This window comes from Hylobates moloch, unplaced genomic scaffold (genome assembly GCF_009828535.3).
Source record: "Hylobates moloch isolate HMO894 unplaced genomic scaffold, HMol_V3 SCAFFOLD_17, whole genome shotgun sequence".
Classification (NCBI taxonomy): domain Eukaryota; kingdom Metazoa; phylum Chordata; class Mammalia; order Primates; family Hylobatidae; genus Hylobates; species Hylobates moloch.
The window spans coordinates 9,208,515-9,233,198 of NW_026652292.1; the positions used below are offsets into that span (position 1 = coordinate 9,208,515).

The 24,684-nt window shown below is 42.5% G+C and overlaps 1 protein-coding gene across 1 annotated transcript; it reads right to left on the reverse strand.

The window, feature by feature from the left end:
- Positions 1-2,136: 2,136 nt before the first annotated feature.
- Positions 2,137-24,421, reverse strand: ATPSCKMT (ATP synthase c subunit lysine N-methyltransferase). The gene is given in 5 exon segments (XM_058430223.1): positions 2,137-2,368; positions 9,913-9,963; positions 11,181-11,318; positions 13,776-14,065; positions 24,404-24,421. Coding segments are annotated over 5 exon segments (702 nt in total). The 5' UTR covers positions 24,420-24,421; the 3' UTR covers positions 2,137-2,161.
- Positions 24,422-24,684: the final 263 nt, after the last annotated feature.

Genomic DNA, 24,684 nt, shown 5'->3' on the forward strand with positions numbered 1-24,684 from the left:
CTATCAGGCTTTTGGTCAAAGCCATTCAACAAGTCTCAAGGAAGTTCCAAACCTTCCCATATTTTCCTGTCTTCTTCTGAGCCCTTCAAACTGTTCCAACCTCTGCCTGTTATCCAGTTCCAAAGATGCTTCCACATTTTCGGGTTATCTTTCAGCAACATGCCAATTTACTATATTACTCTGTTTTCACGCTGCTGATAAAGACATACCTGAGACTGGGCAATTTACAAAAGAAACAGCTTTAATTGGACTTACAGTTCCATGTGGCTGGAATATCTTACGTGACTGGTAGCAGGCAAAAAGAGCTTGTGCAGGAAAATTCCCCCTTATAATAACCATCAGATCTCATGAAACTGACTCACTAACACGAGAACAGCACAGGAAAGACCTGCCCCCATAATTCAATCACCTCCCACTGGGTCCTTCCCACAACACATGGGAATTCAAGATGAGATTTGCGTAGGGACACAGCCAAACCTTATCAATGCCTCTATAAATCCACCAGGAACACTTCTAGAAAATGTTGAACACCTCCAAGGCCCCACAGAACCCTCCTCTACCCACATCTTCGTGGTAAGGAGCTACCATGGATCCCCCTCCAAGTGTGCCCAGACCATTACAGGACTGGCTACAGTGGAAGGCAACTGAGAGGCACAGAGCAAGAGCTGCCCTCCCACTAAAGCCACACACCACAGTAAGAACTCATTCTTCATAAGGAGATTGGAGCTACTGGAAAAGGGACAGACACTAGCTGCCAAAAACCTGGCTGAAGTCCACAACATCGCATCCCCTCATCTCAGACTCACACAGGTGCTCTCTACACCATCACACTGTTTACTTCTTTCAGAGAACTCCACACACACTAAGACTCCCTTGCTTATTTGTTTGTCTCTCCTTTCCAGAATAGGAATTCCATGAGGCCAGGGGCTTTGCATGTCTATTCACCGCAGAATCTCAGAGCTTCTTCTACAGTAGATACTGAATACATATTTGTTGAATAAATGAATTTGTCCCCAGATGTTACTCATTTAAATGAAAATTATCAAACTGACCAATTTTTATAAGTTGAGTTAAAGATGTGACCATCTTACTTCATTACATCTCCATTAAGACAGTTTGGTATTTCAGTTACAGGTGTATGACTGGGAGTTCAATTCTTTTCCGTGTTAAGTACAAATGACTCAAGCTACCATTCAATATTCACTTTACAGATATATGAAGCTTGTCTACTCACGTTCAAAGGTTTTCGTTAATTCATCTTTTATCTAAATCAGTCAAGTCTCTTCTCATAAATGAGAAATATTAAATAAGTGGCAGCTCTCAAGAAACAAAAAAGTGACTAGCAGAAATAATCTGCAACTTCTGTGAATAAGATTTTTCTCAGTGTCTAAAATAACAAACACCATTTATGGACCAAAGACTAGGTACCATGAGTTTTAGAAATTGGTCCCCAGTCCACTGTTATGTGTACCATTATCCCAATGGCAGAGATACACAGAAAGCCAAGACTCAGAGGCAGTAAGTTTTGGGTCCGAGGCCTCTTGCTGATGACGAAACTGGAATCTGAACCCACGTCGGGCTTACATTTACACATACATGTACACAAATGTACACACATACAGCTTAGATTCCATAAAATACAGTAATCTAGTAGTGGAGCACATTATTTCTAATAAATGTTACAAAATATAAACGCCTCTCTGAATCCTTTAGAAAATTAATTTTGCCATGAAGTACAAAAAGGAAAGAGATACAACTTAAGTATGAACAAAGTTATAGGAGACTGCAAACATTTGGTAATATATACTGTCTTTAAAAATCATTTCTCCTTATCGAGGCATTAAGCCATATTGTTTATAATGTGAAGAGCTATTGGCATCTTATTTTCCTACCCATAACCATGACCGTCACTTATTCATCTTTTCATGCATCCAGGTGCACGAAAAGGCAGTAAGTACATTTTTTAAGAAAACAGCATCAAAAGCAGATTTTAAATCTACCCGTTTTTCTTCTGTTTGTTTTCTCCAACAGTTAAGGAAAGTAATAGTAATTTCTCATTCCAAACCAAAGACAATTACGCTCCTTTGCTAAGGACACAGCTGTAAGTCTCTACAAGATCAGGGACGACTACAACACTTCAGAACAGCACTCTCAGTAAGGTTTATGCTTGAATGGGCGGCTGGAAATGCATCGATGTTCAGGGCCTCTTTTCACGGCCTCTGAAAGTGCTCGCATCATATGCCCACACTGTGTCTATCCCCTCCCCCGTGACGTGGTCCGGAGTCCAGTGTGGGAAAGGGAACCGGCAAGCAATGACTCGTGCATCATCCTCAAGTTCAAGTTCAAGTTTCTTCTCCAACTGCAGCATCTGTGGGGAGTAACAGCTATTATTTTAATGAGCAGTGAGTCAGAGGAAATGATCCCAAAATTTCCTCTATGTTTAAGAGTCCCTGAAAATACCTGAGCAAAAATTACTACTTGTTAAAAAGAGCACTCTGGGACACAAACACATGAACAAACAATCCACTGAAATACAGAAGATACACTGACAGCAGTTGTAAGAACATCTTCTAGTATTAATTATAAAATATGCCATTTTTAGCAGATGTCTATCATAGATTGTTTTCTAAATAAAATCAGGATGTGGCAGTAATTATAAGAAGAAGCAGTTTTAAATAACTTACTTCAACACTTCAACATACCTAGTCTCATATATTTAAGACATTATTTTTCCATAATTTTTTAAGAGAGAGGGGTCCTGTTATGTTGCCCAGGCTGGTCTCAAACTCCTGGGCTCAAGCAATCTGCCCACTTCGGCCTCCCAAAGTGCTGGGATTACAGGCATGAGCCACTGCGCCCAACCACATTTTTCCACATTTTTAACATCTCTGAAATCAGGACACATCACACAACACTAATTGTCTTAGAATTATAATTAGCAACTTTTTTGTTTCTCAATAGCAATGGTGCATCCTAAAATCAAGATCTACAGCCAATGAAATGTGGTATAGTTAGACCGTGAAAAAATATACACAATTCTACCAACTGGAAATATCATGAAATATTTCATAATTTTTAAAAATGTATCCATAATATACTGATAATGAATTTCTTGATAGTTAGCCTAACTTATACCACCGCTGTACCATTTTATTATCAATCTACCAATAAAGAGTTTTTATTATTTGCTAAAAGTATTGATATTTTAATTACATCAACAAATTAACAACTACTTAAAAATTTAACTGCAGATTCTAAAAATATATTACCACCTTCACCATCTTCACATCCTAAAAATACTTTTTTTTCTACTTTCTTCTTTTAACTTGCTATTTTGGGATGATTTCAAACTTCTAGAAAAGTTGCAATAACAGAACAAAGAACTCCTGTATACCTATACCTGGGTTCAAATAATTTTTTTTTTTTGAGACAAGATTTATTGCCCAGGCTGGACTGCAATGGTGTGATCTTGGCTCAATGCAACCTCCGCCTCCTGGACTCAAACCATCCTCCCACCTCAACCTCCTAATTTTGTAGAGATGGGGTTTTACCATGTTGCCCGGGCTGGTCCTGAACTCTTGAGCTCAAGCCATCTGCCCGCCTCAGCCTCTCAAAGTGTTGGGAATACAGGCGTGAGCCACTGCACCTGGCCTACGGGTTTACCGATTTTCAACATTTTGTCACATTTGTTCTCTTCCTCTCTCTCTGAACGTTTTTTTCCTAAACCACTGGAGAAAAGGTTGTATACAATATGCTCCTTTACTCCCTTAATACTTCAGTGTGTATTTTCTAAGAAAATATTTTCATACATAATCCCAGCACAGTTATATTCAGGAAATTTAACATTGTATTCCAATAGAATAATTCCAAATAACACTGCGATTCTGTCATTGTCCCAATAATGTTCTGTATAACATTTCCCAAGGGTATGATCCAGTCCAGGATCATTTTTGCATTTAGCCGTAACATTCCTTTGGTCTCCTTGGATGGAAAACAGTTCCTCAGTCTTTCTTTGGTTTTCGTGACAATAAAACCAAAGTGGCCCTGGCGGTGGGTCCTCTGATGTATGCTCACGAGCAGTGCAGTGTGTGGTCTCTGGCAACACCCCACCTGTGAGGCTGTGAACTTACCAGGCTCCACAGACACCCAGGAGGCCCTTCTGCTCTTGATGATGGCAAGGGGGGATCCGGTGTTTCCATTGTGTGGTTGCTTTTTCTCCTTTTATAATGAGTAGTGTGTGGGGAGATGCTTTGGGATGATGTAAATCCTGTTACTCATCAGAGAGTCCCCACACTTGAAGTAGCACTCACGGATGATTCTGGCCTGAATCAATCTGCTAATTCTGTCCTTTCTTCTAGATGTACGGTTGGCACTCTACCATAAGGAACGGCTTTCCCCTCACCTGATCTGCCTCTCTCTCTCTCCTTACCTACCAATCTGCTATAAGGACAAACACCTATATTCTTATTTCATTGGACGGATTATAATCCATTACTGTCCTTGTGTATTCGAATGCTCCAATTCTCCTAATGTGGCCACTGGGAGGCTCTTGCCGCTGGCTTCTCTGTCCTTTGGACATGCTGTTATCAAATATTGTGAGCACTTCCTTACATTCAGGCTCAATAAAATGTTCCTGGCTTTTGTATCTTCTCTTCCACAGTCCTGATTCAGCCTTTTTCTCCAAGATTCCTGGTTCCTCTTAGTGAGAAGTGATATTTAGAAAACAAGACCTAAGCAAAAATTACTCCTCTAAAAAGAAACAGATTAAATCAGGATGAAATTGATAGGGCTTCTATGATGGTTTTATTCCTGACCTATATCTTATAAAAGTGCTTAGAAAAACTCTTCTACATGACCGATGGTTGGAATGAACCAAATTCTAATTCTTCATTAGAATCAATGCCAAGATAACACAGAATAAATTCTATTAAGGATGGAGAAATTTCTATTCTTTTAACAGCCAGTATAGGATTAAAAAAAAAAAGTTCTGTTCCTTGAGGGAAAAATTAAATAAGCAAAGAATGAAACAATATGTGTTTTTCCAAAATATCAGAGATTTCTTATGGTAATTTTGTTCATAAAAAGGATAATTGTAAACTTATTCATGATGCTATTATTCTTTTCTCTTTTATAGTTTCTTTTATTTCCAAATGATTGTCATATGCTAAGTCAAGATAAACCTAAAAATGAAAGGAGCTATTTCCATCATAAGAAATTAACTGACTAAATTACACATAAATATGCAAAGAATCTGGTGCTTGATATCATACACAAAGAGAAGCCATGATGTGTCATGTCTGCCTAATGGAATTCAAAATTATTCATACAATTATAGGTTTCAAAGTGGCATGAACTCATCCTATTCTAATTACGTCTACAAAACTTTAAACACAGTTCTCAAAGGTATAAGATAACCCAGCCCCACCACACCTACACACCCTGCCCCCCAGGAACCCTGGTTTCACTGGGCCACCAGGGTAACTCACTCCTGGCACTTCCTCCTCCCCAGGCTCCCCTCTCAAGTCCTACTGGTTGCTCCTAATTTCCCAAACCTCTAATGCCAGGGTCTAGAGCCCAGGCCTTCAACAGCTCATCCTCGTGCTCCCCAGGGAATCTCTGCTACTCCCAGGCTCCATCTGTGCGGATGCCCAACAAATCTACATCTCCAGCCCACCCTCTGGCCCGAACCCCAGACTCCTTCTCACCCACCACCGCCAGCCTGATGTCATGTACACCCAAACTTCACATGCCCATGCTGACTTTCCCAGCCAGCTCCGCCTGCACCTTCCCCAGCATAGTTCAAGGCAACCCCAAGTGTGTGGCAGGATGGCCCCGTGGTCTAAGGTGCTAGACACAAGCTTCCACTTCCCAAGGCAACTCCAAACTTCCAGTAACTTGGGCCAACACCCTGGGGCTGCCTGTGACCCCGCCTTTGTCTCTCTCCCCAACGTTAGATCTGCCATCTAGTCCTGTGGATTTTATCTTCACAATGCACACAGAATTTGACGCTTCTCACCAGCTACTCTGTGGCCTGGACACCCGCAAGAGCTTATAACCTGTCTCCCAGCTTGTACCCACCCCTGCCTCCACATGGCAGCCTGTGACCCTTCTCAAGCCCAGCCAGCCCTGCACTCCTCTCTGCTCACCCAAGGCTCCTGCCCTTCCAAGGGCTGGTGTCCTTCCCATCCTGCTTCCTCTCTGACCTCCCCACGCACACTCATGTCACACCTGCCTGCTTGCCGCACTGCCCCCCACCCTGCCCGAGGCGCTCTTCCCTGCACGCCCCCTCCCTAACCTCAAAGGTCACCTTTGCAGGGATCCTGTCCCTGCCCCACCCCACCCTTGCTTTGCTTTGCTCCACAGCACTTTTGCTTCTGCTGTATGATGCATCTTCTACAGGCGTCTCATGTAATATCTGCTCTCCCCACTAGCATATGAGCACCTGGGGCAGGTGTGTTTTCTCTTGTACTCACTGAAGTATTCCAAGCGATTAGAACAGGGCTTGCTATAGTGGCCACACTTGTCAAATGAATGAAGGAAGGAAGGAAGAAAAAGTGATTCGGCTATGAGTTATTTTTCTTTACTAGAACATAACGATAATATTTTTGTTCATCAGTTCATAAAAGCCAAGCATGGTGGCTCACGCCTGTAATCCCAACACACTGGGAGTCTGCAGCGGGAGGACTGCTTGAGCCCAGGAGTTTGAGACCAGCCTGGGCAACATAGTGAGACTCCGTCCCTACAAAAACTAAAACCATTAGCCGGACATGGTGGACACACCTGTATTCCCAGCGACTTGGCTGGCTGAGACAGGTGATCGCTTGAACCCAGGAGGCTGGGGCTGCAGTGAGCCAAGATCACTCACTACTGCACTGCAGTCTGGGCAACAGAGTGAGACTCTGTCTCAAAAAAAAGAAAAAAAAATTCATAACAGAATTTGTAACTAAAATTAGTCATTCTTTGAAGTTATGAAAGTAGACAGTTTTCTGGGAAAAGCATAAATAATGGCTATACTTAGACCACATTGATTCATTCATTCAGCAACCGTTTACTGAGTGATGCCTGTGCTGGTGCTGTGGTGCTGGAGGCCTGGGCCAGCTAGAAGAAGAAAGGCCTGGTCCCTGCCCCTGAGCTGACGGTGCACTGCACACAGCAAGCACTGTCGAAGGCTTCAGACAAAGAAACACACAATAACCCATCTAAGGACAGGGCAACAAGGTACTATATGAGTGCAAAGCAGGCCGCTGGAGCTCGCCTCACTGTCATCAAGGACTGCCTTGCAGAGGAAAAGACAGCTGGCCCGTGAGTGGTCAGTGCTGTTCAATGAAGTCCAGAGCCAGGAGGACCACAGTCAGAAGGAAGGAAACAGCCCCAGGCTCTGGGAAGAGCAGCAATGGTGAGGTCCAGGGGGCCGAGAGAAGGACGGAGGGCTGGTGCAGCGCGCTGAGGGCAGCACGGCCCAGGGGAGGCTGGAGGGGAGCAGGGGCCACTGCACGCCAGCCTCAGGGCCACAGTGAGCGTTTGGGCCTTATCCCTAAAAACAGCAGGAAGTCACAGAAGGGTTTTACACAAGAACAAGGTTGATCTGCTCTGCACTTTGAAAAGATGCTCTCGGTGCATAAGCTCAAGTTAAACGTGGATGTTCACAACCCCACAACTGGCTTGACCAGATCCAGATGGGATTCCTGCTCCTTTGTAGATAGATACGTACCTGTGTAGAAATGCTAGGGCACCTCTGATTTTGAGCTACAACTGCACAGAGCTGTTAGGGATCATCAGTCTGGTATCAGAAGCAGGGGTGAGGGTTTACAGCCCCAGGGATTCCTGGCTCTGGACCTCCCCAAGGCTCCCCTGGCTCTCTGAGTATCTACCTGGGCATCAGCAGGGAACGTCACATGGCATGCCAGCTTTGTGGAGTCACCCAGCCACGGCTGCGATGGTGACTGGCACAGCAAACGCCCCCTCCCCTCATGGCCTCCACTGAGACATAGCTTGATGAAGGCTGAAAGTAGGGCCCTTCAAACACAAAACTCAGCCTTCCAAACCAACAGAAGCCATCCCGGCCCCCGCACCCCTGACTGACCCACCAGCGTGGAGACAGCAAGCTGGCCAAATCCCTATTACAGGGAACATGGACACTGTGTATCTTTCAGCTGCTCCCCTTTCTCCTTGGGAATAGTGAAATGCTGCATGTTCCTTATTTCAGATTTCTCTACATACAGAAGAATGGACAGTAATCACAAAAGTATTCATAAATAATAAGACTCCTATTTCCCCTGACCGAACAGCTCCATGAAGTGAGTCAGTCCACTTCAAACATGGTAAGCACCCGGAGTCGGCTCCACAGGTCCTGGAGTGACAATGACTACCAAAGGCCACTGCTGCCCCCCGCTGGGACAAGTAACCCCAATTTCATCATCCTGCCTCTCCACAACGCACGGCATTTCCAGTAAATGCTAACGTTCTATTTTTATAAAGCATAGATTCAAATTAAAGTTACTTGTCTACAAAAAGCTAACAATTCCATTTTAGAACAAAAGCCCAAACATCACAGGTAATAAATCACCATCAAAATTACATATCGAGCTATGATCCCAATCAGTTTTTTAAAAACAACCAGGGAGTGTGCCCTTCTACCTCATTTCACTCCTATAAGAAAAGGCTGAATACCAAAGTGTGGTCTTAATTTTAGGCCTAATGAGAATTATGAATGTACAGGATACTGTCACTTTCCAGAACATTTTACAAGACCGGGCACAGTGGCTCACACCTGTAATCCTAGCACTTTGGGAGGCCAAAGCAGGCAAATCACTTGAGGTCAGGAATTCAAGACCAGCCTGGCCAACATGGCAAAACCCCACCTCTACTAAAAATATAAAAATTAGCCGGGCGTGGTGGCAGGTGCCTGTAGTCCCAGCTACTCAGGAGGCTGATGCAGGAGAACTGCTTGAACCAGGGAGGTAGAAGTTGCAGTGAGCCAAGATCATGCCACTGCACTTTAGCCTGGGCAACAGAGCAAGACCCTGGCTCAAAAAAAAGAATATTTTATAAAAGCATTTCTACATTATATTTTAAAAGTAAAGAATATGGTATTATGCTGAAGGTCTTAGTAGTAGAAATACATTTCTCAAGCACTGAAATGTCTTATACAAAAATTTGGGTATTAATTAAAAAACAAAATAAAAAAAGGTAAATTGTCTTTTTAAAAAATTAAAACCCTATCAGCTATATCACAGCATTTTAGCAAACATCCAATTCTGCCAATTTTATTATGGCTACAATGTTAGACTTTGAAAAGTGAAAAGGGATTTCTTTCCATGGTCTGTGCACCAGCAATACAGTAAAAGCTTCCCACCATGACCACCCTTCCAAAGGCTAAGGAGGGCCATTTTCAGTACAATACTGTGGCATTTTCACTTTTGAAAGTACATAATCAAAGTTCAATACGCCATTCTTTAGCAAATCAGTAAACTGAGGTAAACTGAAACTACTCAATGCTCATCCACCCAGAAAATTATCTTCCTTCCAAATGGGAGGAATGATCAATTCAGAGGGAACATCCCATTAACTTTCCAGAGTGATTTCAGCGAAGTGGAAGTGAGCGGCTGTGAAAACTGCAAACTACGTTACACACGGGGACCTCAGAAAGCAGTTTCCAAACTGGAATGTTTAAGGCTTAGGGAAATCATTGAGAATTTCATCTGAAGCCAAAGTTTAAAAGTATGACTGAATCTTTTATGATTAAACTTCTAAGACTCTGGAGTATTTTATTAAATCAATGAACTGAAACCTAGTGTTCCCTAAAATCTCTGGGAGGCCATCACCGTCACACGGGTGAGTGGTGGTGTTGTGGCTGGAAGGGCCTTCAACATCATCTAACCCCAAACAGAGAGCAGGAAAGTGCGTACTCACCATTTGAGGCACACCGAAAATAACAACGTTCGAGTACTGCGAAAAAGTAACCTGAACAAGTGGGAAAAGAATCGGTAGATTACGTGCAAAAAGCCAAACGTTAAGCTTAACCTGTTTCACAGAAACGGAGAGCAGTTTTCCATTTTACCAAATGGTGGGTTTTGACAAACTCCTAAAAACAGCGGCTCTCCTTAAGATTTCACAAGGAAAAAAATGACATGTTCATGCTCTCATTCATTTTAATTCAATCCATTACAGTTTTCCACATGCTTCCCTGTAAGTCATCCCATCTCATCCTCAGGGCAACTCCATGCAGGGCTCGCCCCAGTGATCAGGTGTCAGACAGCTAGTGACCACACTGTGACCCCACTGTGACCAGCTGGTGGCACCAGGGCCACGTGTTCCCACACCAGTCCACTCTACACCACCAGCTTCACCAGAACACAAGAGACTGCAGAACCATCTGTGTTTTGTTGTTGTTGAACCATCCTTAAAATTTGAATCCCCCTCTTCTTCTCTAAAATACTATATAAAAAAGTACAATAAAATGGTCTTTAGTTGAAAAACTGGGGGGAAATGTGCTTTGCCAGTTAAAATTCTTATTGCCCAATAAAAGCCTTATTTACTCTATAGAGAGATCGTTTATGCACATACGGCATAAAAAAACAATGCAAGCAAAACTCAAGTGAATTTTTGTAAGCTACTGATGACACTATTACAATGGAAAATTCTTATTTAAGAAAAAGCATTTTATGGAACATTCCTAAAGCAAAATTACAGGGCACTTTTAGAGTTTTTAGCGTACAAATAAATTTGGAAGTATCTTATACTTTATGAGGATATGAAATAACCATGACAGCATGATTCTCTAGCAACCATCTCTGTGTCTCTCTAAATATACGAATATGCATACACACACACACACAGGCACACAAATGGAAAAGTCTAATATTTATCAATAATAACTTATAGGATTTCCAAATGAGATGAAAAATCTCATTATTTTATAAGAAACAGAAACGACAACATTTTAATTTAGTAAATAAATTCTTGGAATTCACAAGACCTATCACATAAAAACCTTAAACTTCTCTCTAAAGGAGACTATTTGTAAAATGTATCAATGTTACACATTTCATTATGCCAGAATATTCACTTGGATTTTAATTATTTTTCTTTTAATAAATTTTTCAGTTTTCAGTCATACTAATTTTGAATAATAAAATTTTCCCTTGGATCTCTCTAGGGCCATTCTCTGCCTTACATACCTTCCACAAATCCGAAATATAAAATTTGGCAGAACCATGCACACCTTCTCGCCAAGCGCGGTATCTGGAGTACCAAACTAGCCATGGGTTTAATTCATAACCAACTGCTGTGAACCCTTCCTTCGCAGCCGCTATGACCTGTGGAGAGAGGCAGGATTTATTCAAAATAAGAAGAAAAAATGAACATACATGGTCAAACAATATGAATATTTCCTATCGACGGTTTAAACATCCAATCAAAAAACGCCTCCTGTGACTAAGACCTCATTTAAAAATGTGTCTCTAAAGTGATACAGCTTTGTGGACAAGGTAACAGTCAACCCACGTAACTTAGTTTTCTTGATTGGTTAAAGATTTCACCTCAAGTATCAGAACAGACATTCAGGTTCACTTTGAACACCTCCATAATTGATTCTAGGTCAGCCAACCCCCAGGGAGGTCCAACAAAACACTGCTGAAAATCCACTGCATCTCTCCATCAGTGGGCTAGCACAGCAGCAGTGAAATGAATGTGTCTAGGAGGATGGTTTTGTCAGCAAGTAATAATATGCAATAAAAATAACCTGTCAATGAAAAGTCTGCAATTAGTTACATATTTCCTTTGTAGTTAATGACTGTTCACTCAAAACTGAAAAAAGGTAAAAGTAAAATGAAATGAATCCCAATAACGTCAACTGTGGAATCCCACCGGCCTCTGGAGAGTTGGAGAGGTGTGAGGCAGTCCAGGGTTCTCTCTGCCCATTCTGTCCTGCCCCATTCTTTCAGGGAGCATCCCTTGACTCAGCTGTCCCACCTAAGATGGTTCCCAAGTAACTGCAGTGCTCCAAGAAAACATTTCCTCGGAAACCACAAAGATACTGTTCAAATACGTAAAGCATTCAAATCTGGATTTTAAAATTTTCTCTTTGATTTCTTGATATGGTTTGGCTCTGTGTCCCCGCCCAAATCTCATTTTGAATTCCCATGTGTTATGGGAGGGACCTGGCGGGAGGTAACTGAATAACGGGGGCAGGTCTTTCCCATGCTATTCTCATGACAGTGAATAAGTCTCACAAGATCTAATGGTTTTATAAGGAGGAATTTCCCTGCACAAGCTCTCTCCTTGCCTGCCACCATCCATGTAAGACATGACTTGCTCCTCCTTGCCTTTCACCTTCCCCCATGATTGTGAGGCCTCCCCAGCCATGTGAAACTAAGTCTAATCAACCTCTTTCTTTTGTAAACTGCCCAGTCTCGGGTATGGCTTTATCAGCAGCATGAAAACTGACTAATAAATTTATTTTTTTTTTTCTTTTGAGACGGAGTCTCGCTCTGTCACCCAGGCTGGAGTGCAGTGGCATGATCTTGGCTCACTGCAGTCTCCGCCTCCTGGGTTCAAGCGATTCTCCTGCCTCAGCCTCCTGAGTAGCTGGGATTACAGGCATGCGCCACCATGCCTAGCTAATTTTTGTATTTTTAGTAGAGAAAGGATTTCACCATGTTGGTTAGGCTGGTCTTGAACTCCTGACCTCGTTATCTGCCCACCTCAGCCTCCCAAAGTGCTGGGATTACAGGCACGAGCCACCGTACCCAGCCACTAATAAATATCTTAGAAACAAATAGTGGCTCCCAGAGGGTGAGGGGAGGAGGGGAACAGAAAGTTATTATTTAATCAGGGCAGAGTTTCAGTTTTGCAAGATGAAAAGAGCTCTGGAGATGGGTGGTGGTGATGGTGGCATGGCAACGTGAATACGCTTCATACCCTGAACCATACACCTGCACATGGTTAAGATGGTAAACACTACGGTATGTCTATCAACACAATTTTAAAAGTAAAAAAAAAAGTTAAATTAAAAATATCTTAACTTTCTAAACTCCTCCTGATTATTCTAGCTCAGAATCACAAAATCAGTCTCTATGTCTGCAGGAGCTGGTGATAGAGCCCTGCTGGCCTTCACACTAAATGCTTCATAGCACCAGCCTTTCCCACTGCTGCTGGAACTTTTCAGCTCATCATTGGGATGAAGCCAAGGATGGTGCCACCCTGCCCACAGAGGAACCTGCTCTGAGACACCCACTTGCCCGTCAGTGGCCTTTTGTCTTTATTTATAGGTGCCCAACTGGGGTCAAGTGAGAGAAGTTCATAAGAAGTCTGATCTTCAGCTTAGTGAGGGTTAATCACTGGCTCTTTCTTATTTTAACTCTATATTACCCCACAGGAATTATTACTTATAATACATGGATAAATACAGACAAATATAGAAGCAAACAACTATGGGGCAAAAATGTAAAGGAGTGAAACACCATGATTTAACATGTTTCTTCTCATGCCACCTCTGTCGGCCTACGTATTTTAACAGACAATTTGATAATTACCAGTTAACTGTTCTTTTTCACCTGGCATGTCTACAGCATACTTCCTCCTTTAAGAACAAATTAAATCTGGGAAAAATGAATTCCAAATACGCTGGTAGTTTAATAGTTTGGTCAAACAAACATGAAATGAGCACTCTTTCAAGCTGTCAGATTTAGTAAGTCTTTGTGTAGCCTTATTAAATGTAAAGCAAAAATTTTAAGTTCTGGCTCCAAACCTTAAAATGTTTTAGCGGAACTCACAATGCGTCCGTCGCCACTACCAATGTCTACAAGGGATCCTCTTCGGCATCGCAACATTTTCACAACATTTTCAATCTGCTTTGCAGTTGCAGGTACAAACGGCAAACAGACTTTTCGAAGGGCTGGCGTTACAAACGGTGTGGCTACAGCATACACAGCCACCAGGGTCCCACCCACAAGCCCAGTAAGTAAGAAACCCCAGTTGCTTTTCTGCAAACTGTTGGCTTCAAAACTTGCAGGTAGAGCATGTCTTGACTGACTTTCTTCTTTAAGTGTTTCTAGGGGTACACCTAGATTGAAAGCAAGCAGAAAAGACACATGTAGCACCAAATCTGAAATCCAAGACAGTATTTTTTTCTACAATTCTCATTGACAAATAAACTCATGCTTTTTAAAGAACAATTTAGCTGAATACAAGCTAAATGTCAAGTGTAGGATCCCACAATAAGTTCTAAATCCTATTAAGATATTTTGAAGAACATTATTCAATACTACAAGAAGACTAAAATCTTTTCTTTCCAACATATTGATTTTTTGTGCGTCTAGGAGTCATCCTTAGAAAACAATGTATTCAAACTTATTGAGTAATTTATTAATTTAATATCCATTAGTACAAGTTTTAATCATGCACTACATATTTTTATGTTATGAACTAACAAAGCCTCATAAACAAATAAGCATAAAGACATCTAATTATTACCCAATTTCAAGTAGAATTAAAGGATTCCACATCAAATCTGGTCTGGCAACTACAATCCAGTTTCACCAATGAAATTTTAAAGTAATAGAAGAGACAAAAATCAGGTTTTACCAAATATCTTAAATAAGTATGGTTATAAAGAGACTTTTACAGCAGATCCAAAAAGAATAAAAAATAAGGCCAGGCGTGGTGGCTCAAGCCTGTAATCCCAGCACTTTGGGAGGCCGAGGAGGGCGGATCACGAGGTCAGGACATCGAGACCATCCTGGCTAACATGGTGAAACCCCGTCTGTACTAAAAATACGAAAATAAAAATTAGCCGGGCCTGGTGGCGGGCACCTGTAGTCCCAGCTACTTGGGAGGCCGAGGCAGGAGAATGGCATGAATCCGGGAGGCAGAGCTGACAGTGAGCCAAGATAGCACCACTGCACTCCAGCCGGGGTGACAGAGTGAGACTCCGTCTCAAAAAAACAAACAAAAAAAAAGAATAAAAAATAAGATCATCATTTTAGTACTATCATAAACATAAAATAATGCAGACCCCAATCACTGATTACAAAGAAATGAACGGTACCTTAAATATCCTTTTGAGATTTGTCCTTTAAAATGCATTTAAATGGGATCTCAAGATTTTGAAATTAATATTGACTTGAAATTGATTTTAAAATTGATTAATGAGGAGCACAGCACAGGAGGTAAACGCAGGACTCCTCCAGAGCCAGCCAAAGTTAGGATCCCAGCTCTGCCACCTCACTAATGATGGGACCCTGAATCCCTTGTCCTTGCTGAACCTGTTTTCTCATCTGCAAAGTGGGGGTCACAGGGATATTGTGAGGAGGAAATGAGTGGATGGAGGTAAAGCACTTAGAACAGGGTCGAATGCAGTTATAGGTTTCCTGTAACTGCTGTAAGAAATTGCCACAAAATTAGTGGCTAAAAATAACACCATTTATGGCCAGGCGCAGTGGCTCACGCCTATAATCCCAGCACTATGGGAGGCCAAGGCAGGCAGATCACCTGAGATTGAGAGTTCAAGACCAGCCTGACCAACATAGAGAAACCCCATCTCTACTAAAAATACAAAATTAGCCAGGTGTGGTGGTGCATGCTTGTGATCCCAGCTACTTGGGAGGCTGAGGCAGGAGAATCGCTTGAACCCGGGAGGCAGAGCTCGCAGTGAGCCGAGATCACACCATTGCACTGCAGCCTGGGCAACAAAAGTGAAACTCCATGTCAAAAAAAAAAAAAAAAAAGAAAAGAAAATCACCATTTATTATCATACAGTTCTGGAGGTCAGTCTGAAATGAATTGGCAGGCCTGCGCTCCTTCTGGGGGCCCTCGGGCAGGTTTTCTTGTCTCTTCCCGCTTCCAGAGGCTGCCCACATTCCTAGGCTCTTGATCCCACATCATTCCAATCTCTGCTTCTGTCCTGACATCACCTTCTCTCACATGCCTGGCTCCGTCTTAATTTATAGGAACCCTCATGATAATACTCGGCCCACATAAATAATCCAAAATAATCTCCCATCTCAAGACCATTGATTACATCTGTACAGGTGCAGGAATTAGAATGTGGACGTTCCTGGAGAGGACATTTTTCTTCCCACCACACCCGTGAACTATGGCAATCTATTCTAGTGCAGTACAAATTTGAACCCAAGACACACAGAAAGCTGACACACAGCAGTGGGTCACCCTCAGGGCAGCCAGCCAATCGCCAGCATCCCCCATTCAGAGCAGCTTTGTTCTTGATTCCTGAAGCCCCTTAAAATGAGTTGTAAAGCTGATTTCATAGTGGAAAACCAACTGGGTTGGGGGAGGCGGCGGTGGGAGGAAGAATGCTACTAGTGCTAGTGCTAGTATTAATGCTAGTGATGGTGGTAAAGAAAATTAACTTTAAGAAGGTGATGGCATTTGATAGAAAGCAAAAGCTCTAAATAATTTCAGTTATAATTTTGGCATTTTACGGAGGAACTTACAGGCATACCTTGGAAATATTTAGTTCCAGACCACTGCAATAAAGTGAGTATTGCCATAAAGCAAGTTACACAAACATTTTTGGTTTCCCACTGTATATAAAGTTATGTTTACACTATACTGGAGCCTATTATGTGCGCAATTGCACTGTTCAAAAACAATGTATGTACCTTAATTTTAAAATCCTTTATTGCTTGACATTTTGGTCTGATTTATCTTCAAAAAATTTTTTTTTAATTTTTAAAAAATAGTTTATTGCTAAGAAATGCTAATGATCATCTGAGCCTTCAGTGAGTCATAATCTTTTCACTGGCGTAGGACCTGGCCTTGACGTTAATGGTTGCTCACTGATGAGGGTGGTGGTTGCCGAAGGCTGGGGTGGTTGAGGCAATTTTTAAAAATAAGACAACAATGAAGTTTGCTGCATTGATAGACTCTTCCCTTCATGAAAGATTGCTCTGCGGCATGTGATGCTGTTTGACAGCATTTTACCCACAGTAGAATTTCTTTCAAATTTGGAGTCAATTTTCTCAAACTCTGCCACTACTTTATCAACTAAGTTTATAAAATATTCTAAACTCTTCGTCATCATTTCAACAATGTTTACAGCATCCTCACTAGTAGTAGATTCCACCTCAAGAAACAACTTCCCTTGCTCATCCATAAAAAGCAACTTCTCATCCACTGATATTTTATCATGGGGTTGCAGCAACTCAGTCTCATCTTCAGGCTCCACTTCTAATTCTCTTGCTATTTCGACCACATCTGCAGTTACTTCCTCCACTTAAGTCTCAAAGTCATCCATGAGGATTGAAATCAACTTCTTCCAAACTCCTATTAATGTTGGTACTTCGACCTCCTCCCATGAATCATGAATGTTATTAATGGCATCTAGAATGGTGAATCCTTTCCTGAAGGTTTTGAATTGACTTTGCCCAGATCCATCAGTGTAATCACTATCTATTTCATCTCTAGCCTTGCGAAATGTATTTCTTAAATAACAAGACTTAAAAGTCAAAATTACCCCCTTGATCCTTGGGCTACAAAATGAATGCTGTGTTGACAGGCATGAAAACAACATTCATGTGCTTGTACACTGCCACCAGAGCACCTGAGTAGTAACTAGGTGCATTATCAATGAGCAGTAATATTTTGAAAGGAATCCTTTTTCTGATCAGTAGGTTTCAACAGTAGGCTTAAAATATTCAAAAATCATGCTGTAAAGAAAGGTACTGTCATCCAGGCTTTGTTGTTCCATTTATAGAGCAAGGCAGAGTAGATTTAGCATCATTCCTAAGGACTCTGTGATTTTCAGAATGGCCAGTGAGCACTGGCTTCAACTTAAAGTCACCAGCTGCACTGACCCCTAACAAGAGAGTCAGCTTATTCTTTGAAGCTTTGAAACCAGGCATTGATTTCTCTTTAGGTTCCAATAGAAGGTTGTTTCATCCATACTGAAAATCTGTTGGCCAGGCACAGTGGCTCACGCCTGTAATCTCAACACTTTGGGAGGCTGAGGTGGGTGGATCACAAGGTCGGAAGTTCAAGACCAGCCTGACCAACATGGCGAAACCCTGTCTCTACTAAAAATACAAACATTAGCCAGGCGTGGTGGTGTGCGCCTGTAATCCCAGCTACTCAGGAGGCTGAGGCAGGAGAATCATTTGAACTCAGGAGGCAGAGGTTGCAGTGAGCCAAGATCAGGCCACTGCACTCTACCCTGGGTGACAGAGCGAGACTCTGTCTCAAAAGAAAAAAAAAGAAAAGAAAAAAAAAGGAAAATCTGTTTAGTGTAGCAACCTTCATCAACAATCTTAGCTAGATCTTCTGGATAACTTGCTGCGGCTTCTCCATCAGCACTTGCTGCTTCACCTTGCATTTTCATGCTCTGGAAATGGCTGCTCTTTCCTTAAACCTAATGAACCTACCACTGCTAGCTTCACACTTTTCTTCTGCACCGTCCTCACTTCTCTCAGCCTTCAGAGAACTGAAAAGAGTTAGGGCCTTGCTCTAGATTAGGCTTTGGCTTAAAGATATGCTGTGGCTGGTTTGATTTTCTATCCAGACCACTCAAACTTTCTCCGTATCAGCAATAAAGCTGTTTCACTTTCTTATGATTTGCGTGTTCACTGGAGTAGCACTTTTAATCTCCTTCAGGAACTTTTTCTTTGCATTCACAACTTGGCTAACTGTTTGATGCCAGAGGCTTAATTTTCAGTCTATTTCAGTTTTCCACATGCCTTCTTCACTAAGCTTAATAATTTCTAGCTTTTGATTTAAAATGGTAGAAGTGTGACTCATTCACTTGAACACTTGGAGCCCATTATAGGGTTATTAATCAGCCTAATTTCAATGTTGTTGTGTCTCAGGAAATAGGAGGGCCCAAGGAGATGGAGAGAGATGGAGGAATGGCCAGTGCAGCAGTAGGAACACACACATTTATCGATTAAGTTCACCCTTATTTGGGCATGGCTTGCAGAGCCCCAAAACATTTACAATAGAAACATCAAAAATCTCTGATCATAGATCACCATAACAGACATAAAAATAGTGGAAAATTTGAAATATTGCAAGAATTACAAAATGTGACACAGAGACAAAAAGTGAGCATGATGCTGTTGAAAAAATGGTGTCAACAGACTTGCTCCATGTAGGGCTGCCATAAACCTTCCATTTGTAAGAAGCACCTTACTGAATGGGGCATGTTGGTTCACACATGTAATCTCAGCTACTTAGGAGGCTGAGGCCAGAAGATTGCTTGAGCCCAGGAGTTTGAGACTAGCCTGGGCAATAATAGCAAAATCCCATCTCTAACAACAACAACAAAAAAAGGGCACTACCTGCAAAGTGCAATAAAACCAGGTATGCCTCCACTTGCTAAAGTGGTAGTCATGCATTTAATTATTTAAGAAAAGTCGGCCAGGCACAGCGGTTCATGCCTATAATCCCAGCATTCTGGAAGGCCGAGGCAGGAGGATTGCTTGAGGCCAGGAGTTCAAGAGCAGCCTGGGCAACATAGCAAGACCCTATCTCTACAAAAAATAAATTAGCCATGTGTGGTGGCATGCACTTGTAGTCCCAGCTTTTTGGGAGGCTGAAACAGGAGGATCACTTAGGCCCAGGAGGCTGAAGCTGCAGTGAGCCATGATCACACCACTACATTACAGCCTGGACAACAGAGCAATACCCTGGTATCAAAAAAAAGAAAAAAGAGAAAGAAAGAAAGAAAGAAAGAAAGAAAGAAAGAAAGAAAGAAAGAAAGAAAGAAAGAAAGAAAGAAAGAAAGAAGGAAGGAAGGAAGGAAGAAAGAAAAGTCAAGGCACATTTGTCAGGCCCTCTATAAAGAAATTATCTTGTGGACATTCCAATTGTACAGTACAGCAGTTAAGAAGATTTGGGTCACACAGTTCTGGAGTCTCAGAACTTAATTAGTTGTTTAACACAAGTTAAGTTGTTACTAAGGCATGGCTTTCTCCTTGGTAAAATTTAGAAATAATTTGTTTAAACACAATTCAAAATTGGCCAGGCACAGTGGCTCATACATGTAATCCCAGCACTTTGGGAGGCTGAGGCGGGTGGATCACCTGAGCTCAGGAGCTCAAGATCAGCCTGGGCAACATGCCAATACCTCATCTCTACCAAAAATACAAAAAATTAGCCAGGCCTTGAGGTGTGCACCTGTGGTCCCTGCTACTTGGAAGGCTGAGGTGGGAGGACTGCTTGAGACTGGGAGGTGGAGGTTGCAGTGAGCCGAGATCACGCCACTGTACCCCAACCTGGGTAACAGAGTGAGACCTCATCTCAAAAAAAAAAAAAAAAGATTTTGCAGTAATACTATCCTCATAGGATTCTTGGAACAGGTAAATAATGTAAACAAAGCATTTAGCACAAGCCTGAGAGGCTAAGTAATGACTATTCATTGCTATTATTATTCTCAATACTATCATTTGCAGGGAAGGGCTCAATTTTTAACAGCTTTGAGATATAATTCATATACATACAATTTGCCCACTTAAAGTATAAAATTTAATATTTCTTTTTATATTCAGATATATGCAACCATCACTACAGTCAATTTTTGAACATTTTCATTACCTCAAGAGGAAACCCCTTATCCTTTAGCTATCACCCCCGCATCCACCCTCTATCCCCCAGCCCTAAGCAACCACTAATCTACTTTTTGTCTCAAGAATCCCCTATTCTGGGGCCAGGTACGGTGGCTCCCACCAGTAATCCCAGCACTTTGGGAGGCCAAGGTGGGCAGATCACTTGACGTCAGGAGTTTGAGCCCAGCCTGGCCAATATCGTGAAACAACATCTCTACTAAAAATACAAAAAAAAAAAACAAAAAATTAGCCAGGCATGGTGGCACACACCTGTAATCCCAGCTACTTGGGAGGCTGGGGCAAGAGAATCGCTTGAACCGGGGAGGCAGAGGTTGCAGTGAACAGAGGAGCCAAGATCGCATCACTGCACTCCAGCCTGGGAGACAGAGCAAGACTCTGTGACTCTGTCTCAAAAAAAAAAAAAAAAAAAAAAAAAACACAACAAAATCCCCTATTCTGGACTTAAAGGAATGGAATTGTATAGTGTGTGGACTCCCGTAACTAACTTTTTTCACTCAGCATATCTTCAAGATTCATCCATGTTGCAACTTGCATCAGTTCTTTCTTTTTATGGCTTAATAATATTCCATTGTATGATATGCCGTATTTTTGTTTACCCATTTGTTCACCAAGTTTATTAAGCAAACACAAGTCAAATGACCCAAATTTCATTTAACCTGTGTAGATATGTACCGTTCAATTCAACCAGCAAAAGACATAATAAAAAGTTCCTGTTCTTCACAGCCTCCCATCTAGGCAGATGAGAGGTGGGGTCCAGGAGAGGCAGACACGTCAGGTTCTGAGAAATGCTATAACACAAACAAAACGCTACAGGTGTACAGGAGAGGTGGAGGAAACACTGATTCCAACAATAGGACCAGGAAGGTGTTGGCAGAGAGAATATTTGAGCTGGAGCCAGAAGCAGCAAGCCTTGGAACCAAGGTGTGGAAGGCAGGGAAAGCCTTTCTGGAGCACAGAGTGAGAGATAAGCAGGAAGGCAGGCCTCTGAAAGCCAAGCTCAATGTGTATTTTATTCTATGTGTACTGTGAGGAAACTTTTTGAGCAAAGTCACTATAATATTTGTATTTTTAAGAAAGGCAACACAGGCAATGAGTCTCTTGATGAAATCATTCTATTTTCTGTCCCAAGTTTTGATGCCTGCAAGTCTTGCAATGTCACAAACATTCGCATGGGGAAATCAAGATCCATACCCATTGCCAGAGCTTTGGAAAGAGTTACTATGTACATCCAGTAGAGGAGTACATCCAATATAGGACTACATTGTTAGCTCCCTTCAGCAAAAACAATTGATTCCTTTCTGAAATAGGGTCTCACTTTGTCGTCCAGGCTGGAGTGCAGTAGCACAATCACAGCTCACCATAGCCTTGACCTCTCAGGCTCAAGCGATCCTCCCACTTCAGCCTCCCAAGTAGCTGGGACTACAGGCACATGCCACCACACCCAGCTAATGTTTTTAATTTTTTTTTTTTTTTTTTTTTTTTTTTTTATAGAGACAGGGTCTCCCTATGTTGCCCAGGCTGGTCTCAAAACTCCTGGGCTCAAGCAATTCTCTCGCCTCAGCCTCCCAAAGTGCCTCCATGCCAGGCCCTGTATTGATTCTTATCAGTGAAAATCAGGCCCTTAATATTCAAAACTAAAATCAAGACTGTTTCTACAAATCCTTCTAATGGAACATGTTCAGACTCCCAGACTATCCTATATATAAATGGCAAGAAATTTCTGTCAGGTGTTCTTTGGAACAAGGAGCCATTCTATTAAATAACGGCTGCGGTGGCCACTGGCTACTTTCATTGAGCACTTAGGAGTCTATCCTTGAAAGTCAAACACAGGATGAGGTTAACTTCTACTGTGTCCAGGCCCTGCTTGCTTACTGACTTCTAATATTGGTTGAAAACTTCAATTTTCAGTGGCAGATTTGGATCAACTGAAGCTAGAGGCAGTGACAGATGTACAATAAGGTACTCAAGGTTCTTATCCAAGTTCAAGCCAAAAGAAAAAGGCCAGGAAGAGAGAAGGAGCCTGTTTGGAATAGTAACTAGCCACGTGTTTAAAGCGGGCTTATATCAGAATGTCACAACTCTTAAGGACTGTTCATTGTGCACTTGTATGTGCATACGTGTTTAATAACTACAGCATATGTTATGTCCCTTTAGCATATATTCTTATGTCCTTACGAACCCTTTCTTATACTAGTCTAATGTCATTTGTGTCCTTTTGACATACATGAGCTATTGATATTAGGAAAAATCCTCTCTCGCTCCCCAGTGTTTTGACAGGGAATAAACTACACAGAGGATGCCATAGGACATTCTATTTTTCACAACAATCGAAGGAGCCAAATGAATTGCAGAAGTCAGCATTTTTAATGAGGAAACACTGAATTGGTAAAGGTAACGTGAAATAAGACCTGACTTCAAAATCTAAAATGTCCTTCAAGTGTTACTCTACGTCTAGCGCGTAAGTATTGCAAGCATGAAGAGTCAACAGATCACCAACCATCCCATGACAAAGTCAGTCCTCCCTGTTTTGTCTTAGAGACAGAATCTCGCTCTGTCGCCCAGGATGGAGTGCACTGGTGCGATTATAGCGCACTGTAAACTGAACTCCTGGGCTCCACCCATCCTCCTGCCTCAGCCCCCGGAGTAGGTGGGAACAGTCGCCAAGTCTGTTCTTGAGTTTCAGGCCAGGGTCAAATGTTACAGTGCATGTATTCATTTCAGCATTTAGTGGGTGCCTAATAAAGTCTGGGAATAATACAACTTTATTAGTTAAGTCCCTGCCTATGGCAGTAGGGGAGAAGCAAGGCTGGAAACCTTCAACAAATAAATCTAAACCTATCAAATATTAAGTCATGATCTTGGAGGGCGGGGAGGAAGGCAGCATGAGAGCTTTAGAGGACAGCTGCGGTTGCCAAGATCTTTCTGAGGCAGCATAATACAGGGCTTAAGAGTGGGACCTGCCGGGCACCGCGGTGGCTCATGCCCAACACTTCGGGAGACCTAGACGGGTATTATCACTTGAGGTCTGCAGTTCGAGACTAGCCTGGCCACTACGGCGTAACGCCGTCTCTACTAAAAATACAAAAGTTAGCGAGCGTGGTGGTCTGTGCCTGTAGTCCCAGCTGCCTGGGAGGCTGAGGCACGAGAATCACTGGAACCCGGGAGGCAGAGGCTGCAGTGAGCCGAGACCGCGCCACTGCACTCCAGCCTGGGCAACAGTCTTGTCTCAAAAAAAAAAAAAAAAAAAGAGTGTGGGACGCATTGCATCAGGCTGTGTAACTGTTTCTTACTAGCTGTATAACAGTGGCAAGTTACTGAACCATTTGTGCAAAAGGTTAATTTATTTACCAACACTGTGTTCAGCTTGCCAGGCACCGTTCTCCTTGAATCTCACAGCAGCCCTGTAAGGTAGGCACTACTGTTACCACCGTCACTTTGCAGACAGGGAACCCGAGGGACAAAGAAGTTAAGGGACTTCCCCAAAGCCACAGCTAGGAAGAGCGGCAGAACTGCGATTCCAATCCATCAGTGTGCCTCCACTATCCCTATTCCTTAAGATCGTGCTAAAGGCTGAGTGACTTGCACTAAGTAGCCTACAACAGTCTCTGGGGAAACGCGCCCGCCGCCAAGGATCGCCAGAACCGGCGCGGGCACGGCGCGGCGGCCAGGAGCTCTGGGCACCGAACGCCAGGCTGGAGGCCAGGGCAGCCGCCCGCACCCGGTCACCAACTCGACAGTGGAGACCTCAGCTGACCGCGAGCCCCCCGGCCCGCCCGCACCCCTTCTCACGCCCGCAGGAGCCCACCATGCCGCTCCAGCCTCACCTCCTCCTCCCTCCATCGCGAGATTTCCAAGAGCGTTTAAAAAAAAAAAAAAAAAAAAAAAAAAAAAAAATACGGAAATGGATCCTACCATCTTCTCGGAGCAGGAGTGCTAAGAAATGAAGAAATAGTGCTTTAAGTCCATGAATTCCTCCTTGGGACCCACTATCGAGAAACCATCAATGGTAAAGTTTTAAAAAATGACAAATTCAATCTGCTCTTGATTTGTATGTCCTAAGATTTCCACTAAGTGTCTTCAAACCTCCCCCCACGGCTTCCTGGAT